The sequence below is a fragment of the Phocoena phocoena genome, chromosome 11, assembly GCF_963924675.1.
Source record: "Phocoena phocoena chromosome 11, mPhoPho1.1, whole genome shotgun sequence".
In the NCBI taxonomy this organism is placed as follows: Eukaryota; Metazoa; Chordata; class Mammalia; order Artiodactyla; family Phocoenidae; genus Phocoena; species Phocoena phocoena.
Genome location: NC_089229.1, coordinates 80,080,821 through 80,100,008, shown reverse-complemented (window position 1 = coordinate 80,100,008; position 19,188 = coordinate 80,080,821). Strand labels below are relative to the sequence as shown.

General features: G+C 37.0%; 1 protein-coding gene across 1 annotated transcript in view; it reads left to right on the top strand.

Moving 5' to 3' along the window:
* BMAL2 (basic helix-loop-helix ARNT like 2) overlaps window positions 1-18,468 on the top strand; it is a 73,796-nt gene extending 55,328 nt beyond the window's left edge. The window contains exons 11-18 of the mRNA XM_065888196.1: window positions 7,198-7,438; window positions 8,145-8,251; window positions 8,408-8,558; window positions 9,980-10,038; window positions 11,580-11,688; window positions 14,718-14,796; window positions 16,250-16,358; window positions 18,332-18,468. Of these exons, the coding sequence (XP_065744268.1) occupies window positions 7,198-7,438; window positions 8,145-8,251; window positions 8,408-8,558; window positions 9,980-10,038; window positions 11,580-11,688; window positions 14,718-14,796; window positions 16,250-16,358; window positions 18,332-18,468 (992 nt within the window). The remainder of the gene's footprint in view (window positions 1-7,197; window positions 7,439-8,144; window positions 8,252-8,407; window positions 8,559-9,979; window positions 10,039-11,579; window positions 11,689-14,717; window positions 14,797-16,249; window positions 16,359-18,331) is intronic.
* The last annotated feature ends 720 nt before the right edge of the window (window positions 18,469-19,188 follow it).

Here is a 19,188-nt window from a genome sequence, read left to right as displayed (position 1 = left end):
TGTCTCGATTACTGGAGCCTTGTAGTATAGTCTGAAGTCAGAGAGTCTGATTACTCCAGCTCCGTTTTTTTCCCAAGACTGCTTTGGCTATTCTGGGTCTTTTGTGTCTCCATACAAATTTTAAGATTTTTTGTTCTAGTTCCATAAAAAATGCCATTGGTAATTTGATAGGGATTGCATTGAATCTGTAGATTGCTTTGGCTAGTATAGTCATTTTCACAATATTGATTCTTCCAATCCAAGAACATGGTATATCTCTCCATCTGTTGGTATCATCTTTAATTTCTTTCATCAGTGTCTTACGGTTTTCTGCATACAGGTCTTTTGTCTCCCTAGGTAGGTTTATTCCTAGGTATTTTATTCTTTTTGTTGCAGTGGTAAATGGGAGTGTTTCCATAATTTCTCTTTCAGATTTTTCATCATTAGTGTTTAGGAATGCAAGAGATTTCTGTGCATTAATTTTGTATCCTGCAGCTTTACCAAATTCATTGATTAGCTCTAGTAGTTTTCTGGTGGCATTTTTAGGATTCTCTATGTATAGTATCATGGCATCTGCAAACAGTGACAGTTTTACTTCTTCTTTTCCAATTTGTATTCCTTTTATTTCTTTTTCTTCTCTGATTGCCGTGGCTAGGACTTCCAAAACTATGTTGAATAATAGCGGTGAGAGTGGACATTCTTTACTTGTTCCTGATCTTAGAGGAAATGCTTTCAGTTTTTCACCACTGAGAATGATGTTTGCTCTGGGTTTGTCGTGTATGGCCTTTATTATGTTGAGGTACGTTCCCTCTGTGCCCACTTTCTGGAGGGTTTTTATCATAAGTGGCTGTTGAATTTTGTCAAAAGCTTTTTCTGCATCTATTGAGATGATCATATGGTTTTTATTCTTCAATTTGTTAATATGGTGTATCACATTGATTGATTTGCATATATTGAAGAATCTTTGCATCTCTGGGATAAATCCCACTTGATCATGGTGTATGATCCTTTTAATGTGTTGTTGGATTCTGTTTGCTAGTATTTTGTTGAGGATTTTTTCATCTATATTCATCAGTGGTATTGGTCTGTAATTTTCTTTTTTTGTAGTATCTTTGTCTGGTTTTGGTATCAGGGTGATGGTGGCCTCATAGAATGAGTTTGGGAGTGTTCCTTCCTCTGCAATTATTTGGAAGAGTTTGAGAAGGTTGTGTGTTAGCTCTTCTCTAAATGTTTGATAGAATTCACCTGTGAAGCCATCTGGTCCTGGACTTTTGTTTCTTGGAAGATTTTTTATCACAGTTTCAATTTCATTATTTGTGATTGGTCTGTTCATATTTTCTATTTCTTCCTGGTTCAGTCTTGGAAGGTTATACCTTTCTAAGAATTTGTCCATTTCTTCCAGTTTGTCCATTTTATTGGCATAGAGTTGCTTGTAGTAGTCTCTTAGGATGCTTTGTATTTCTGCGGTGGTGTCTGTTGTAACTTCTCCTTTTTCATTTCTAATTTTATTGATTTGAGTCCTCTCCCTCTTTTTCTTGATGAGTCTGGCTAATGGTTTATCAATTTTTTTTATCTTTTCAAAAAACCAGCTTTTAGTTTTATTGATCTTTGCTATTGTTTTCTTTGTTTCTATTTCATTTATTTCCGCTCTGGTCTTTATGATTTCTTCTGCTAACTTTGGGTTTTGTTTGTTCTTCTTTCTCTTGCTCCTTTAGATGTAAGGTTAGATTGTTTATTTGAGATTTTTCTTGTTTGTAGACGTAGGCTTGTATAGCTATAAACTTCCCTCTTAGAACTGCTTTTGCTGCATCCCATAGGTTTTGGATTGTCGTGTTTTCATTGTCATTTGTCTCTAGGTATTTTTTGATTTCCTCTTTGATTTCTTCAGTGATCTCTTGGTTATTTAGTATTGTATTGTTTAGCCTCCATGTGTTTGTGTTTTTTAGGTTTTTTTCCCTGTAATTGATTTCTAATCTCATAGCATTGTGGTCAGAAAAGATGCTTGATATGATTTCAGTTATCTTAAATTTCCTGAGGCTTGATTTGTGACCCAAGATATGATCTATCCTGGAGAATGTTCCATGAGCACTTGAGAAGAAAGTGTAATCTGCTGTTTTTGGATGGAATGTCCTGTAAATATCAATTAAATCTATCTGGTCTATTGTGTCATTTAAAGCTTGTTTCCTTATTAATTTTCTGTTTGTATGATCTGTCCATTGGTTTAAGTGAGGTGTTAAAAGTCCCCCACTATTATTGTGTTACTGTCAGTTTCCTCTTTTATAGCTGTTAGCAGTTGCCTTATGTATTGAGGTTCTCCTATGTTGGGTGCATATATATTTATAATTGTTATATCTTCTTCTTGGATTGATCCCTTGATCATTATGTAGTGTCCTTCCTTGTCTCTTGTAACATTATTTTAAAGTCTATTTTATCTGATATGAGTACTGCTACTCCAGCTTTCTTTTGATTTCCATTTGCATGGAATATCTTTTTCCATGCCCTCACTTTCAGTCTGAATGTGTCCCTATGTCTGAAGTGGGTCTTTTGTAGACAGCATATATATGGGTCTTGTATCTGTATCCATTCAGCAAGTGTGTGTCTTTTGGTTAGAGCATTTAATCCATTCACGTTTAAGGTGATTATCAATATGTATGTTCCTATGACCATTTTCTTAATTGTTTTGGCTTTATTTTGTAGGTCCTTTTCTTCTCTTGTGTTTCCCACTTAGAGAAGTTCCTTTAGCATTTGTTTTAGAGCTGGTTTGGTGGAGGTGAATTCTCTTAGTTTTTGCTTGTCTGTAAAGCTTTTGATTTCTCCATTAAATCTGAATGAGGTCATTGCCTGGTAGAGTAATCTTGGTTGTAGTTTCTTCCCTTTCATCACTTTAAGTATATACTGCCACTCCCTTATGGCTTGTAGAGTTTCTGCGGAGAAATCAGCTGTTAACCTTATGGGAGTTCCCTTGTATGTTATTTGTTGGAAAACCTTTGCTGCTTTCAGCAATTTTTCTTTGTCTTTAATTTTTGCCAATTTGATTACTGTGTGTCTCGGCGTGTTTCTCATTGGGTTTATCCTGTATGGGACTCGCTGCGCGTCATGGACTTGGGTGGCTATTTCCTTTCCCATGTTAGGGAAGTTTTCAACTATAATCTCTTCAAATATTTCCTCAGGTCCTTTCTCTCTCTCTTCTCCTTCTTGGACCCCTACAATGCTAATGTTGTTGTGTTTAATGTTGTCCCAGAGGTCTCTTAGACTGTCTTCATTTCTTTTCATTCTTTTTTCTTTATTCTGTTCCATAGCAGTGAATTCCACCATTCTGTCTTCCAGGTCACTTATCCGTTCTTCTGCCTCAGTTATTCTGCTATTGATTCCTTCTAGTGTATTCTTCATTTCAGTTATTATTCATCTCTGTTTGTTCTTTAATTCTTCTTGGTCTTTGTTAAACATTTCTTACATCTTCTTGATCTTTATCTTCATTCTTTTTCTGAGGTCCTGGATCATGTTCACTATCATTATTCTGAATTCTTTTTCTGGAAGGTTGCCTATCTTCACTTCATTTAGTTGTTTTTCTGGGGTTTTATCTTGTTCCTTCATCTGGTACATAGCCCTCTGCCTTTTCATCTTGTCTCTCTTTCTGTGAATGTGGTTTTTGTTCCACAGGCGGCAGGATTGTAGTACTTCTTGCTTCTGCTGTCTGCCCTCTGGTGGAGGAGGCTGTCTAAGAGGCTTGTGCTTAGTTTCCTGATGGGAGGAACTGGTGGTGGGTAGAGCTGACTGTTGCTCTGGTGGGTAGAGCTCAGTAAAACTTTAATCTGCTTGACTGCTGATGGGTGGGGCTGGGTTCCCTTCCTGCTGGTTGTTTGGCCTGAGGCAACCCAACACTGGAGCCTACCCAGGCTCTTTGGTGGGGCTAATGGCGGGCTTTGGGAGGGCTCAGGCCAAGGAGTACTTCCCAGAACTTCTGCTGCCAGTCTCCTCGTCCTCACAGTGAGACAGAGCCACCCCCCGCCTCTGCAGGAGACCCTCCAACACTAGCAGGTAGGTCTGGTTCAGTCTCCCCTGGGTTCACTGCTCCTTCCCCTGGGTCCTGATGTGCACACTACTTTGTGTGCGCCCTCCAAGAGTGGAGTCTCTGTTTCCCCCAGTCCTGTCGAAGTCCTGCCATCAAATCCTGCTAGCCTTCAAAGTCTGATTCTCTAGGAATTCCTCCTCCTGTTGCCAGACCCCCAGGTTGGGGAGCCTGATGTGGGGCTCAGAGCCTTCACTGCAGTGGGTGGACTTCTGTGGTATAAGTGTTCTACAGTCTGTGAGTCACCCACCCAGCAGTTATGGGATTTGATTTTACTGTGATTGCGCCCCTCCTCCCATCTCATTGCAGCTTCTCCTTTGTCTTTGGATGTGGGGTATCTTTTTTGGTGAGTTCCAGTGTCTTCCTGTCAATGATTGTTCAGCAGTTAGTTGTGATTCTGGTGTTCTCACAAGAGGTAGTGAGAGCATGTCCTTCTACTTCGCCATCTTGAAGCACTCCCCAAGAGGATTTTTTAATAGGATTTTTTAAAACTTTAAATAATTGATCAAATGGGTCAGATTCCAATAGTGAATGGAATTACACAATCCCAGCTAGAATTTTGCCAACTGAATAAATGTTCAAGGTGAGAATTGAGGGACAGATTGAGTTGGAAATTGTTAGTAATCCTGTTTTTAGAGAAGAATTAAAGAGGCTAGGTTCTGTGTGATGAGCTTCCATATGTAAATTTAAAACATTTTTCAGTCTATATTTTCCATTGAGTAGAATATTTTTTGTCAGTATCATTTGTAAATTTGCAAGCATCATCAGAAATGCCAAACTCAGTTTATAAGCCTTTTTTAAAGTTAACTTATTTTTTTATTGAAGTAACTTTTGTTTATAACATTATATAAGTTTCATGTGTACAACATTATATTTCTACTTCTGTATACACTGTAGTATGCTCACCACCAAAAGTTTAGTTTCCGTCCATCACCATATGGTTGATTCCCCTTTACTCATCTTGCCCTCCCCTCTGCCCCCACTCTCCTTCTCCCCTACCCCTCTGGTGACCACCACTCTGTTCTCTGTATCTGTGTGTTTGCTTTTGTTTGGTTTGGTTTGTTCATTTATTTTGGTTTTTGTTTGTTTGTTTTTTATATTCTAAATATAAGTGAAATCACATGGTATTTGTCTTTCTTTGTCTGACTTATGTCACTCAGCACAATATACTCAGGGTCCACCCATGTTGTCACAGATGTAAACCTTTTTATTTTTGACTGCCATCTAATTTTGTTAATATGAATGAAAACCTTGTATTACACTTACCCCAATTTTTAATTCCTTTAAGATATCTTGGATGTTGGGTGAGGTGAAGGGAGGAGCCCAGGTTTCTCATTTAACTACCTGGGTTGACTGTGGTGTCATTAAGCAGGATAGGGAATAAGTGATAAAGGCTTGGGTTGGGGTTGGAAGAGATAACGACATGTAATTTAAGGTATCTGTGGGCTGTGGAGGGGATGATGTCTGTTAGGTGTTGAATACAAGGTTCTACGCAGGGCTTACAAGAGCTAAACTATCTGTTCCCTGCTTTATTCTGCCACTTCCCCATCACAGACTATGCTTCAGCTGCTTCTGACTGCTCGCTTTTGACTCTCTTTGCACTGGCTGTTCCCTCTGACTGGAACACCTTTTTGTAGTACTCCCCCTCCATCATTCAGGCAACTCCTGTTTGAACACCTTCTGTGACAGCCACTCACTACCATCAAGTAGCACCACAGTAGTGGTTCACAGAGGGAGTTCTGGAGCCAGCCTGTCTGGATGTAAACCCTCAGCTCCACCCTTCCCTGCTGTGACCCTGGCAGTAACTCCCAGTTTCCTGAGATAATGGGGATGATACTAGAACCTATCATAGGACTACTAAGAAGAATAAATGAATTATTCATTTAGAGAACTTAAAACAGAGCATGGCACATAAAGTGTTCTTTATACCTTTGCTAATACTATTAGTTGCTATCTTATAAGACAGCCCAGGGCTTCCCTGGTGGCACAGTGGTTGAGAGTCCGCCTGCCGATGCAGCGGACACGGGTTCGTGCCCCGGTCCGGGAAGATCCCACATGCCACGGAGCGGCTAGGCCCGTGAGCCATGGCCGCTGAGCCTGCGCGTCCGGAGCCTGTGCTCCGCAACGGGAGAGGCCACAACAGTGAGAGGCCCGCGTACCGCAAAAAAAAAAAAAAAAAAGAATTAAGACAGCCCATATCTTCCATTTAAAAAATTTTTTTCTTTTTTAAAGATTTGTAGTAACAGTCTTAGCAACAGGTGCCAACTTAAAACAATGACTGTTCTGGTCTTTTCTAAATCTTATCACGAGCAACTGTTTTGAGTAATTTTTATCAGCTTTCCCCCCCGTTTTTAACCTTTAAGTTACTTTTTTGTAGATTGCCATATACTGCCTATCTTTTATACTGTCATTGTTTTCTTAAGCATTTCCTGTTATTTGAATATATGGATTATTTCCAATTTTTTATTTTTCTGGTTGGATCTGTTTGATGAGCTTTTTCTTGAGTTAATTGCTTAAGATTTTTTTGAAAAGTGAAATTTGAGTCAAGTTTTTTACATTTTATTATAAATTCCTCTAAATGTTCTCTGAAATGTCTCTATAATCTATTATAATCATATGTATCTATTAGCCATTATAAGTGCTTACATAAGAAATTTACAAATATATCCATGTATCCTTTAAATTTATAAATATAAATTATACCAAAATTTAAATAAGCTGAAAACAATACTTCTGTAGCTGAGAGCAAGGGAGCATGAAGTTTAACTTTTTCTAATACATAAAGTACTGTAATTTAAAAAATTAACTTGGAAATAACAAAATAACTATAGACCTATTTAAACCGAAATTAAAACAATCATTTTGATGTAGTATGTATAGGTTAATTCTTGAGAAAAATAACCCATTAGGGATGAAGTTGTTAAGTAAACATGATTGATGATTTCTTTTTAATGCAATCCTATTCCCTTTTCATGTTTAGCATATTTAAAGACTATTTCATAGCACAGTTATAACTATTATAAATGTCAGTGTAACAAATTTAAGAATTCATAATGGTTCAAATGCTTTTTAAATTTTTATCTTTTTTTTTAGTTTTATTGTGATATAGTTGACAAATGCTTTTTTTTTTTTTTAAACCTTTGAATTAGATCATAGAAAATTCTGTACTATCCACTGCACTGGTTACTTGAGAAACTGGCCTCCAAATATTGTTGGAATGGAAGAAGAAGCGGACAATAAGAAAGACAGTAGTAATTTTACCTGCCTTGTTGCCATTGGAAGATTACATCCATATATTGTCCCACAGAACAGTGGAGAGATTAAAGTGAAACCAACTGAATTTATTACCCGTTTTGCAGTGAATGGACAATTTGTCTATGTTGATCAAAGGTAAACATTTATGTGCCATAATGATTAGAGTTCAATGGGATGTTTAAGGCTATTAAAGATGTGGCTTAGGGGCTTCCCTGGTGTCGCAGTGGTTGAGAGTCCGCCTGCTGATGCAGGGGACACGGGTTCGTGCCCCGGTCCAGGAAGATCCCACACGCCACGGAGCGGCTGGGCCCGTGAGCCATGGCCGCTGAGCCTGCGCGTCCGGAGCCTGTGCTCCGCAACGGAAGAGGCCACAACAGTGAGAGGCCTGCGTACCGCAAAAAAAAAAAAAAAAAAAAAATGTGGCTTAGTAGCACGGCTAGATTTTTTTTTTAAGGCTTTAGAACAGGAAATAAAGTTTAAGTGAAATAAGGATATGGATATACCAGTAAACTTGTTCAAGCCAGATTGTAAACTTGAAATATTTCTTAGCCAATGGTGCAGAAACTGGGCATGGTCTATGGCCACAATTTTATTGGTGAATGGTAGGAATAGTATACCCTGGATTGGGTAGGTGGCCTCTGGAGTAGCCTGGTGCCTAGGTGTCCATTCTGCTTTGCAGCTCTAATCTGGGTCTAGGGCAGCCAAAGGAGCCCAGTAAAGCAAATGGGTTACTCATCCCCCCGGTCTACTTCTCTACTATCCTGACCATGTATGGACCAACAGTATTCTGGAAGGGGATACATTCACCAATTCTGAACTTTATTTTTAATTTTAAAACCAGGGCAACGGCAATTTTAGGATATCTGCCTCAGGAACTTTTGGGAACTTCTTGTTATGAATATTTTCATCAAGATGACCATAGTAATTTGACTGACAAGCACAAAGCAGGTATGCATTGAGTGGGATCGTCTTTTGGTACTTTTTAATTACAACTTCAACTCTTAATTTTTCATTCCTGTGAAATCTGAACCTTGAATTAATCCTTAAGGGATTGATTTATATAGTGGTAGACTGTTATGCTGATTATTTTCTTTTCTTGTTAAGTTCTACAGAGTAAAGAGAAAATATTTACAGATTCATACAAATTCAGAGCAAAAGATGGCTCTTTCGTAACTTTAAAAAGCCAGTGGTTTAGTTTCACAAATCCTTGGACCAAAGAACTGGAATATATTGTGTCTGTCAACACTTTAGTTTTGTAAGTAATTTTTTATGTTGTTAAGACCTTTATATTGATTTCAAATGAGTATCTTTGCTTCCCTCTTTTCATCTTGCTAAATCATTAAACCTGTTTAATCCTCTGGCTTTATAACTTGAGTATAATGCCATTTGCAGCAACATAGATGGACCTAGAGATTATCCTACTAAGTGGAGTAAGTCAGACAGAGAAAGACAAATATCATATGATATCACTTATATGTAGAATCTGGAGAATGATACAAGTGAACTTATTTACACAACAGAAATAGTCTCACATAGAAAACAAACTTATGGCTGCCAAAGAGGAAGGGGGGTATAAATCGAGAATTGGGGATTAACAGATACACAGTATTATATATAAAATAGATAAGCAACAAGGACCTACTATATAGCACAGAGAACTATATTCAATATCTTATAATAACCTATAGTGGAAAAGAAACTGAAAAAGAATATGTGTGTATACATGTATGTATATGTATATTAATCACTTTGCTGTACCCCTGAATCATTGTAAATCAACTATACTTCAATTTAAAAAAAAACCCTGTGTGATCCTCTGGCTTTGGAATTTGAGTATATATTTTGAGTAATTCATTCACTGTTCATTGGCATTAGTTCTCAGAGTTAAGCTAAAAGTTTGCCCTTTCATAAAAAATTCCTTTTGGCTTAGTATAAAATGTGACAGTAAATGCATTTATTCAGGCAATTGTTTTGAACCCTTCACGGCCTTGCTTTGTCCTTCCAAAAAACTATGTGGATGTGGCTTTAAACTGTTTAAAATGGTAAGAAACAGTTTTGTCCTCCACATCATTTTTGCATGTCCATCTTCTGAGCCTTGGGAGCACATATGCTTGTACAGGAGTACTTGGCTGAGGGATAAGCACAAATCCTGCCCGTTCACTGCCTTCCAAGCCCTGGTCTATGGCTGTGTCAGCCTGAAGGGAGAGCCAGCTTTTCCTGATTTGCTCAATATGCTAGCATGGCCTTGTTCTAAGTATTATTTTTCTATGTTTCTCTTTAAAATTGCTATAAGGTTTTATCAAACCAATTCTATTTCCTTATGTACAATATTTTAAAAAAGAGCCCCCCAATTCTTAGTGCCTCCAGCAGGTACTAATTACCCATCCCAATAATTCTATTATTCATCCCAATAATTCTTGTCTCCTTATCATTAGAATATGAGCTGAGAGTTTGTATATTTGGAAGCATGTACATTACAGGGTAATGTGACATCTGGCAAAAGCCCTGGTACTTAGCACATCAATACCTCCGTCTCTGGTGGTGACATTAACAATATGTATATAAAACACAAATAGGTCAAAAACTGATAATTCAAATACACAGAGCTTAATGTAGTTGCTTTAACATTTTCCTTCACCTTAAAAAAAAATCACCTATGGTGTTTCTTAATTCTAGGGGACATAGTGATACTGGAGAAACATCATTACTTCCTTGTAGCTCTCAATCATCAGAAGGTAAGTTAGTTTTAGGTGATGGAGACTTATTACTAAGACTGTTATTATTAAGTTACCATCTTTTTCTGTCTTGGAGAGGGAAAAATTTCAAGGTAAAATCAGAAAGATTTCAGGGGCTTCCCTGGTGGCGCAGTGGTTAAGAGTCTGCCTGCCAATGCAAGGGGACGCGGGTTCGCGCCCTGGTCTGGGAAGATCCCACATGCCGCGGAGCAACTGGGCCCATGAGCCACAGCTACTGAGCCTGTGCGTCTGGAGCCTGTGCTCCACAGCAAGAGAGGCCGCAACAGTGAGAGGTCCGTGCACTGCGATGAAGAGTGGCCCCCGCTTGCCACAACTAGAGAAAGCCCTTGCACAGAAATGAAGACCCAACGCAGCCAAAAATAAATAAATAAATAAAATGCTGGCTTAACTCCTAGAGAGTTTCATTTAAAAAAAAGATTTCAGTGGGTTGAGTTATCCTCCTCAGAATTCCCACAGTACTTTGATCACACTTCTGTTATAATCTTACATTGTATTGCAATTATTCGTTCACTCAACTGGCTCACTGCTAGACTGTGAGTTCTTCAAGGGTGGGAGTGGTGTTTTACTCATTATCATCCCCAGCAGCTGGCATAGTTCCTTATATATTAAGGCACTCACATATCTGTTGGTCAAATTAATGAAAAGCACTAAGGGGGATTATCTTAGTTCTTTACCACAGGAATATTTTAACATATTATTTGTGTAAAGAAAAATTAAAATATTGGGAAATATTTAAAATAAAGTATTCAGCCATAAAAAAAGAATGAAATATTGCAATTTGCAGAAACATGGATAGACAAAGAGATTATTATACTAAGTGAAGTAAGTCACTTCAGAGAAAGGCAAATATTGTGTGATATCACTTACATGTGGAATCTGAAAAAGTAATACAAATGAACTTATTTACAAAACAGAAACAGACTCACAGACATAGAAAACAAACTTATGGTTACCAAAGGGGAAACGGAGGAGAGAGGGATAAATTAGGAATATGGGATTAACAGATATACACTACTATATATAAAATAAACAACAGGGATTTCCCATATAGCACAGAGAACTATATTCAATATCTTGTAATAACCTATAAAGGAAGAGAATCTGAAAAAGAATGTATATACATACATATATATAACTGAATCATTTTGTTATACACATGAAACTAACAATATTATAAATCAACTGTACTTCAATAAAAGAAAAACAGTGGTATTGCTCTGGCTTTAGTGTGGAGGTTAAAGTGGAAAGGAACTGTATGTACTCAAAGGTTACAGGTCATGATTGAACCCTCAGTGACTTTCCACATATTTGATTCACATCACTCTTCATAAGCATCTTAACCCATCATGAGTTATGTGTGTAATGTAAGCATGAATATTTCTAACCTTTTAGGATGCAGCTGGTTTATTACTTTTAAAGAGGGAAATAGGAAATATATTTGAATTGAAAGAAAGGTAGTGACCAAAGTTATATATTTTTTTAAAGCCCTCTATTGAGTCTTTCCTTCTGTTATTATTTAGGATCCTCAAGACAGTCTTGCATTAGTGTGCCTGGAATGTCTACGGGAACGGTACTTGGTGCTGGTAGTATCAGAACAGATATTGCAAGTGAACTTCTGGACTTACAAAGGTAATGTTTTATTGCTGCAAATACTTTCACAAAATTATCATCATATTTACAAAACCAATATTAAAAAATCAATAGGTTTCCTATAGCAAACAATAACCAGTTCAATAATATAATGGAAGAGAAGATCACCTTTACAGTAGCAGCATAGTTTGGAAAGTCCTTTCTAAATATCACACAAAATCCAGAATTTATTAAGAAAAAAATGGATAAATTTAATTGTATAAAAACTCAAAACTTAAACATAACTATAACCATTATAATTAGCAAGGTTAAAAGACAAATTATACACAGAAAATGTACTTCATATGATAAAATGTACTCATTATCTTAATACATGAAGAGATTTATAGTATAAAGAATAAAGTTATTGAACTTTATATAAAACTTTGTATAATTTTATATATATTAAACTTTATGTGTAGAATAAAGAGTAAAGTTATTAAAGGAGTCATTTAAATAACTCAATAACAAAAAATTTAGAGAGTGGACATAAATAGAAAATAGAAGTACAGATGGCCAAGAAACTTTAAAAATTGCTCAACCCCACTCACAGTTAAAATTATATATATACAAAATTAAACAATAATGACATACCTTTTTTCATTTAGGAGATTGTCAAAGATTTGAAAGTTTGGTGATACTAGTAAGAGTCTGAGGAAACAGTCCCTCTTAAACTGTCCATGGGAATATAAACTAGTGCAAGCTCTTTGAAGCGCAATTTGACTACACCCATCAAAAATATAAGTGTATATGATCTCAGACTCAGCAACTCTACCCCAGGATCAAATATTCTTACACAACTGCGCAGAGACCCATGAACAAGACTGTTTCTTGCTGCACTATTTAAGTAGTGATTTAAATATTTAAATCTTTACCATAACCATAACTTATTATGGTATATCCATACAATGGCATACTCTGCAACAGTTAAATATTAGGTAGCTCTGTTTATGCTAATATGGCAAGAGCTTTATCTGGTTAATAGAAAAAAGCACAGGAATAGAACAAAAGAATAGCATGTGTAATAACTCACTTGTATAAGAAAAAAGAAAGATATGTGTGGATATATGTGAATATGTGTATATACAGGCCCATAATTGCTCATCTAAAACCCTTTAGACCAGATAGGTTTTGAACTCAGAATTTTTCTGGATTTGAGAAAGGCAATGTTTTGGAATTCAATTTTTTTTTTTTTTTTTTTTGCGGTACGCGGGCCTCTCACTGTTGTGACCTCTCCTGTTGGCGGAGCACAGGCTCCAGACGTGCAGGCTCAGCGGCCATGGCTCACGGGCCCAGCCGCTCCGCGGCATGTGGGATCCTACCGGACCGGGGCACGAACCCGTGTCCCCTGCATCAGCAGGCAGACTCTCAACCACTGCGCCACCAGGGAAGCCCCTGGAATTCAGTTATTTTTAAGAGATATGTGTAATACCTGCAGAGAACAGTTATATCATGGACAGCACCCCAAAATCAATTAAATCAGTATTTCTGCAGTGAGAAGTATTCACAGATTAAATGGTGAAATGTCTGGGAGGAGAGGGGAAGTATGAGTTCAGGTTAAATACATTTAACAAGATTAGGAAAGAATAATTATTGAAGCTGTTTGGTGGGTATATGAGATTTCATTATATTGTCTATTTTTATATCTAAGTTTTCCATAATAAAAGCTTAAAATGTATTTCTGGAGTGAATTGTAAATACTTGTACTAAGTAGGACAAAGTTCGACCAAAACATTACCCTGAATAGGGTTAGAGTCCGACTTCCTTTGCATGTGGATACTCAGTTTCCTCACAGCATTTACTGAAAAGACTGTCCCTTCCCCAACTAAATGGTATTGGCACCCTTGTTGAAAATCATTTGACTGTATATGCTGGAAGGGATTCGTAGGGAAAGTGGAAATTGAGCCAAAGTTGCTAGCTGGATGCAGCTGCAGGATGCAGTGGGGAGAGCATTTATATATGGAGGCACCTCAGCCAATGTATGGAGGTGAGCGGGAGAAAGCATGGTGGTTTCAGCAAACATCAAGGAGATTCACTGAGAGAGGAGTCAGGTTGCTGAGCAACTGAGTTTTAACTTGATTAAAGGGACTTTTAACTAAGGTGAAGTCAAATAGTGGAGGGACTTAAATAGCAAGTTTCTGCCCAGTGACTAATATGAAGAAAGCCATATTTCAGAAGATTAATCTGGTAGTGATGTGCATGTGGGGGCAGATAGTTTTCATCTTTAAACAAAGGCTAGTTGAGCAGATGGTGATTTTAAACCATGAACCACAGATGGGAAGCCAGCCAAGCTATATACATTACATTGTGAAAAATCTCTAAGACATGGAAGTGTCATTGATCTTTTTGTCTGTGTTTCCTACCTAATTCATTTCATTCTTCTGTTTTAATTTCTCCCTCTGTACTTTCTTGTCAGTTGCCTTCTTGGGAATACAAAAGGACATAAAGTTATGTTTATGCCATTATGTTTCACATAATTGAGCATTTAGTAATATGCTCATAATATTATATGACACTGTCAGTTTTACATATTAAGTCTTGAAGAGTCTTGAAGAGATTTATGATCAAAGCGTATGATTATGTTTTTGTCTTTATGTGTTCCATTGATTTTGGACCTGGGGATGACCTATTACAGTAAAAATATGACGCATTTTCTACTTTAAAAAAAAGGTTGCAGGATGTTAGGAAATCTTTCTTTATTCTTAGTTCTGCTTTTCATAAGGAGCTGAATGCCTGTCTTGAACCATGTTGTTATTCCATTACTTTGCCACGTGCTGTATTAAGACAGGTAACGTGATTTACTTAAGAGCTTTCACCTCAGAGTTTGTTTCTATTTAGTGTTTTCAGCACTCCATAGTCAAAAATAAGTCTGGCACTGAGCGAGTCAGTCTGATTATGAAAACTGTTGTGATATTCAGTCTTATGTTCCTCCCTGTATTTTTATCAGTAGATTATGTATTCAAAGGAGAAAATTTTCTAAAATATATATAAATAGACACAAAAAATGTTTTATGTGTCACTTTTTGAAGGTTACAGTCTTCTTCATCCCTTGATGATTCAAGTCCAACAGATTTATTGAAAGATACTCACACTATAAACTGCAGGAATGTAAGTACCATTGTAAGTGATAATATTCGTGAAATAAATGGACAATAACATTGCTCCTTGTTGATTATTTCTTTTGAGAAAAGAGGCCATCCTGTAAAGAATGAACCCTTTCTACTTAGCTCAGAGTTTTTAAGAGGCAATGTAGAATAGTGGTTAAGAGTGAAGTCGCTTGGGACCATACTATCTGGGTCCAAGTTGTGATTCAGACACTTACTTCTGGGTAACCTCCTGCATGTTATTTAAACTCTGCACCTCAACTTCCTCATTTGTAAAAAAGGGATTAATAATAGCACCAGTCTCTTGGAGTGGTGTGTGAATTAAATGATTTAATACACAAAGAAACAAAAACTTCACAGTGCCTGGGACACAATGTGTGCTCAATAAATGGTAGCTATTATTGTAATTTTAATAGATTCGATTCCGTGGATTAAATATACTCCTTAGGGTCTGGAAAGATGTTTAAATAATATAAGCTACAAATTAAGTACTACCTACTATTTAATTCAATTGAATTGGGCAGAAACAATGCTATTTGAAATGCATTGTTGCACATACAAAAATGACTGAACATACTGCTGAAAATGTGGAAGACCCATATACAATTCTGATGTACCCCAGACCACAGAAAGCTCTAAAGTAGGTATATAAACTAAGTGGTATAAGAATGTAGGAGAAAAGAGAAATTAAATCTGACCAGGGACAAAAGGGAACTTGAAAATATCTTTTTATATTAATATAGGCTTTTGATCTAGTATTTGCCAGTTTTACTCATACATTTAGCAAATGTTTATTGGGTACCTATTTTGTGCCGGACAATATGCCAGAAACAGGGATTTAAGTCCTTGTAACACACAAGCATCTCCAAGTAGTGTACGTTATATAGGCATTCTATGGCAAAGTTCATCAACTGAATAAGACAACATAGGTAAATGATTTCTTCTTATGATGAGCTACACGAACATTAGATTGTTTGTCCTGTGACTATTTTAACAGTATGATAACATTTTGGTAAAAGTCTCTGGTTTACTCCATTCCCTACTCCAAAAAAGTATTTCCCATTGTAGTTTCATATGAGATACTGTTTTATCATCATTTTTAAAAAACTGAAATAGCTTTTCATTTTTAATCGAAAACTTTTCCTTATGTATGTAATTCAGTTATGGTTATGAATAATGCGGGGGCTTTGAAGTCAGGTAGACTTGGGTTAGAATCATGGCTCCAACACTTTGGGCAAGATATTAGACTCCTTAGGCCTCAGATGCCTGACCTCACGACATGTGTAACATGAAACGAGATGATGCTTGTGGAGTACTTAGCACAGAATACGAAGTGTGAGCTGCCATGTTGTTGATGGCAGTGGTGGCATTGTCAGAGTACCCGCATCTGAAAACTGCTAAGAGGTCTTTATTTCACTCAAATAGGAAACTTTCTATTTATTATTCTTTCTTTACAGATGTCAAATAAGGAGCTGACTACACTAAGTCCTTCTGAAATAGGGGAGCTACAGGCTACAAAGCAAAACCAAAGTGCTGTTGCTCCCCATAGGCACGAACCACTCCTTGGTAAGTTTTCTTTGGCAACTGCCTGCCATTTTGGTTTGCCAAAAACTCTTTCTTAATCACTATATTTTCAGGCTTAGGAAATTTCTAGAGATGCAAACAACTTTAAGATTTTTCCCAAAACTACAGTGAGGTATCACCTCACACCGATCAGAATGGTCATCGTCAAAAAGTCTACAAATAATAAATGCAGGAGAGGGTGGGGAGAAAAGGGAACCCTCCTAAACTGTTGGTGGGAATGTAAGTTGGTGCAGCCACTATGGCAAACAGTACGGAGGTTCCTTAAAAAACTAAAAATAGAGCTACCATATGATCCAGCATTCCCACTCCTGGACATATATTTGGAGAAAACTAATTCAGAAAGATACTTGCACCCCAGTGTGCGTAGCAGCACTGTTTACAATAGCCAAGACGTGGAAGCTACCTAAATGTCCACTGACAGATGAATGGATAAAGAAGATGTGGTTTATATACGCAGTGGAATATTACTCACCCGTAAAAAATAATGTTGTCTGCAGCAACATGGATGGACCTAGAGATTATCATACTGAGTAAAGTCAGACAGAGAAAGACAAATATCATATGATAGCACTTATATGTGGAATCTAAAAAAATGAACTTATTTACAAAACAGAGATGGACTCACAGACGTGGAAAACAAACGTATGGTTACCGAAGGGGAAAAGGCGAGGAGGGATAAATTAGGAGTTTGGGATTAGCAGATACAAACTACTATATATATAATAGATAAACAACAAGGTTTTACTGTATAACACAGGGAACTATATTCAATATATTGTAATAAACTATAATGGAAAATAATCTGAAAAAGAATACATATATATTTTATATAAAATGATTCAGTTTTATACATATAAAACATATATGTATAAAACTGAATCACTTTGCTGTATACCAGAAACTAACACATTATCATATATTTTTTATACTTCAGTAAAAATAACTAAGAGTTTTTCATTCAAAATCATAAATACAGTAATCATGCTGTTACTTTTTAAGTGTATGCTGCTTAATGGACCTGTCATTGAAAATTTGATTATCCACTGAATCAGTTATGGGTATTATTAAAACACACAATTTCAATAAAACTGAAGCTCTTGTATTTAGGGGAAAATATCCATTCTTAAGAAAAAGAATTTTTAAAGATACCAATCATAAAATGTTTAAGGTGTAATTATTAATTTTAACTATGTTTATGCAAAGTCCAAATGAAGAAAATTGAAATGACACAATTTTATACCCCCCCATAACTGACTCTGATCTCCTGAAAATATATGTTAAAGAGAATCAGAGGACTTGAAGGAACCTGGACGTCAGCTTCACAGAGAGCCACATATTAATCATCGCAAATTTTATTGTGCTTTGAACGATACCTAGAAAACTTCGATTAATCTGTAGCTGTGTTTTAACCCTGAATTTCTAGAACCTCTTCCTTATCTCTGATTTAAATCTCATTTCCATGGTTCCTCCTTATTTCCTTTTTCACTCGAAAATCTGGGGACCGCCCCCACTTTTATAAGAGTCTTTCAAATTTGGGGGAAGATGCTTTTGTCTCAGCCTTCTCATTTTGGGGTTAAACAAGCAGAGTATTTTCACAGGCAGATTAAAGTTAAATTTCTCCTTCAAGGCTCTATATACCCACATGAATAAACCCCAACCCCTAGCTTCCAACTGTCTGGGAGTCTGTACCTCTTAGCCTTTACTTTCTATTAGAAAGCTCGTAGACTAGCTCACTTACGTGCATCAGATGAGTGAAGCTCAATTTATCTGACAGCAGATTGTTATAAAAATAGGCGACCCATTTAAAAATGTATCAGGCTTCTGCAATTGAAGACGTATACTTTGCCTTCAATAATACATTGTATGGTATCCTAGCCTTGGTTTGCCATTTTTGATGATAACTCATTTTTTAACCTCCAAATGTACTTACATAAGCCTGTATTTTAATTCAATAGGAGAAGGTGCCCAGCTGGATTTTGATGCCCTCTGTGACAATGACGACACGGCCATGGCTGCCTTCATGAATTACTTAGAAGCAGAGGGGGGGCTGGGAGACCCTGGGGACTTCAGTGACATACACTGGGCACTCTAGCATTTGATTTTTAACTCAACATGAGAAACGTTTTGAAGCATTTCGCTTACAAAAAACTATATATTCTTCTGTACTGTACTGATACTGTTTTTATCTTTTATTCCTATTAATGGTTGACCAGTTTTTATAGATTTGCTCCTGACTTTCACAGGGGTACAGGGAAATGTGATGTTTCCCTTCAAATTCTCAAAATTTTCTATAGACCACTTTACTCACTGACATAGCTTAAAACCCACTAGTTGCTATATTTTTGCTAAAGTCTTTCTAACCAAGAATACCACATGTATCTTGTTTGGGTTTTGTTTTTATTTTTTGATGCAGTTGTTTTGAGTTTGGAGAATTTAATGTGTTGACATCTTCCTTGTGTCTGAGATTCATTTATAATTGATTTATAATAGAAGATTTGTGTAATTTGGAACATTTCCATTCCTTGTGTATTTCCTTAATTGAGGATAGGGCTTATCCATTTTAAGAAAACGATGAGTACTTGAACATTTAAAGGGACAGTGCAGGGCTTCCCCAATGGCGCAGTGGTTGAGAGTCCGCCTGCCGATGCAGGGGACACAGGTTCGTGCCCTGGTCCGGGAGGATCCCACATGCCGCGGACCGGCTGGGCCCGTGAGCCATGGCCACTGAGCCTGCGCGTCCGGAGCCTGTGCTCCGCAATGGGAGAGGCCACAACAGTGAGAGGCCCGCGTATCGCAAAAAAAATATAAAGGG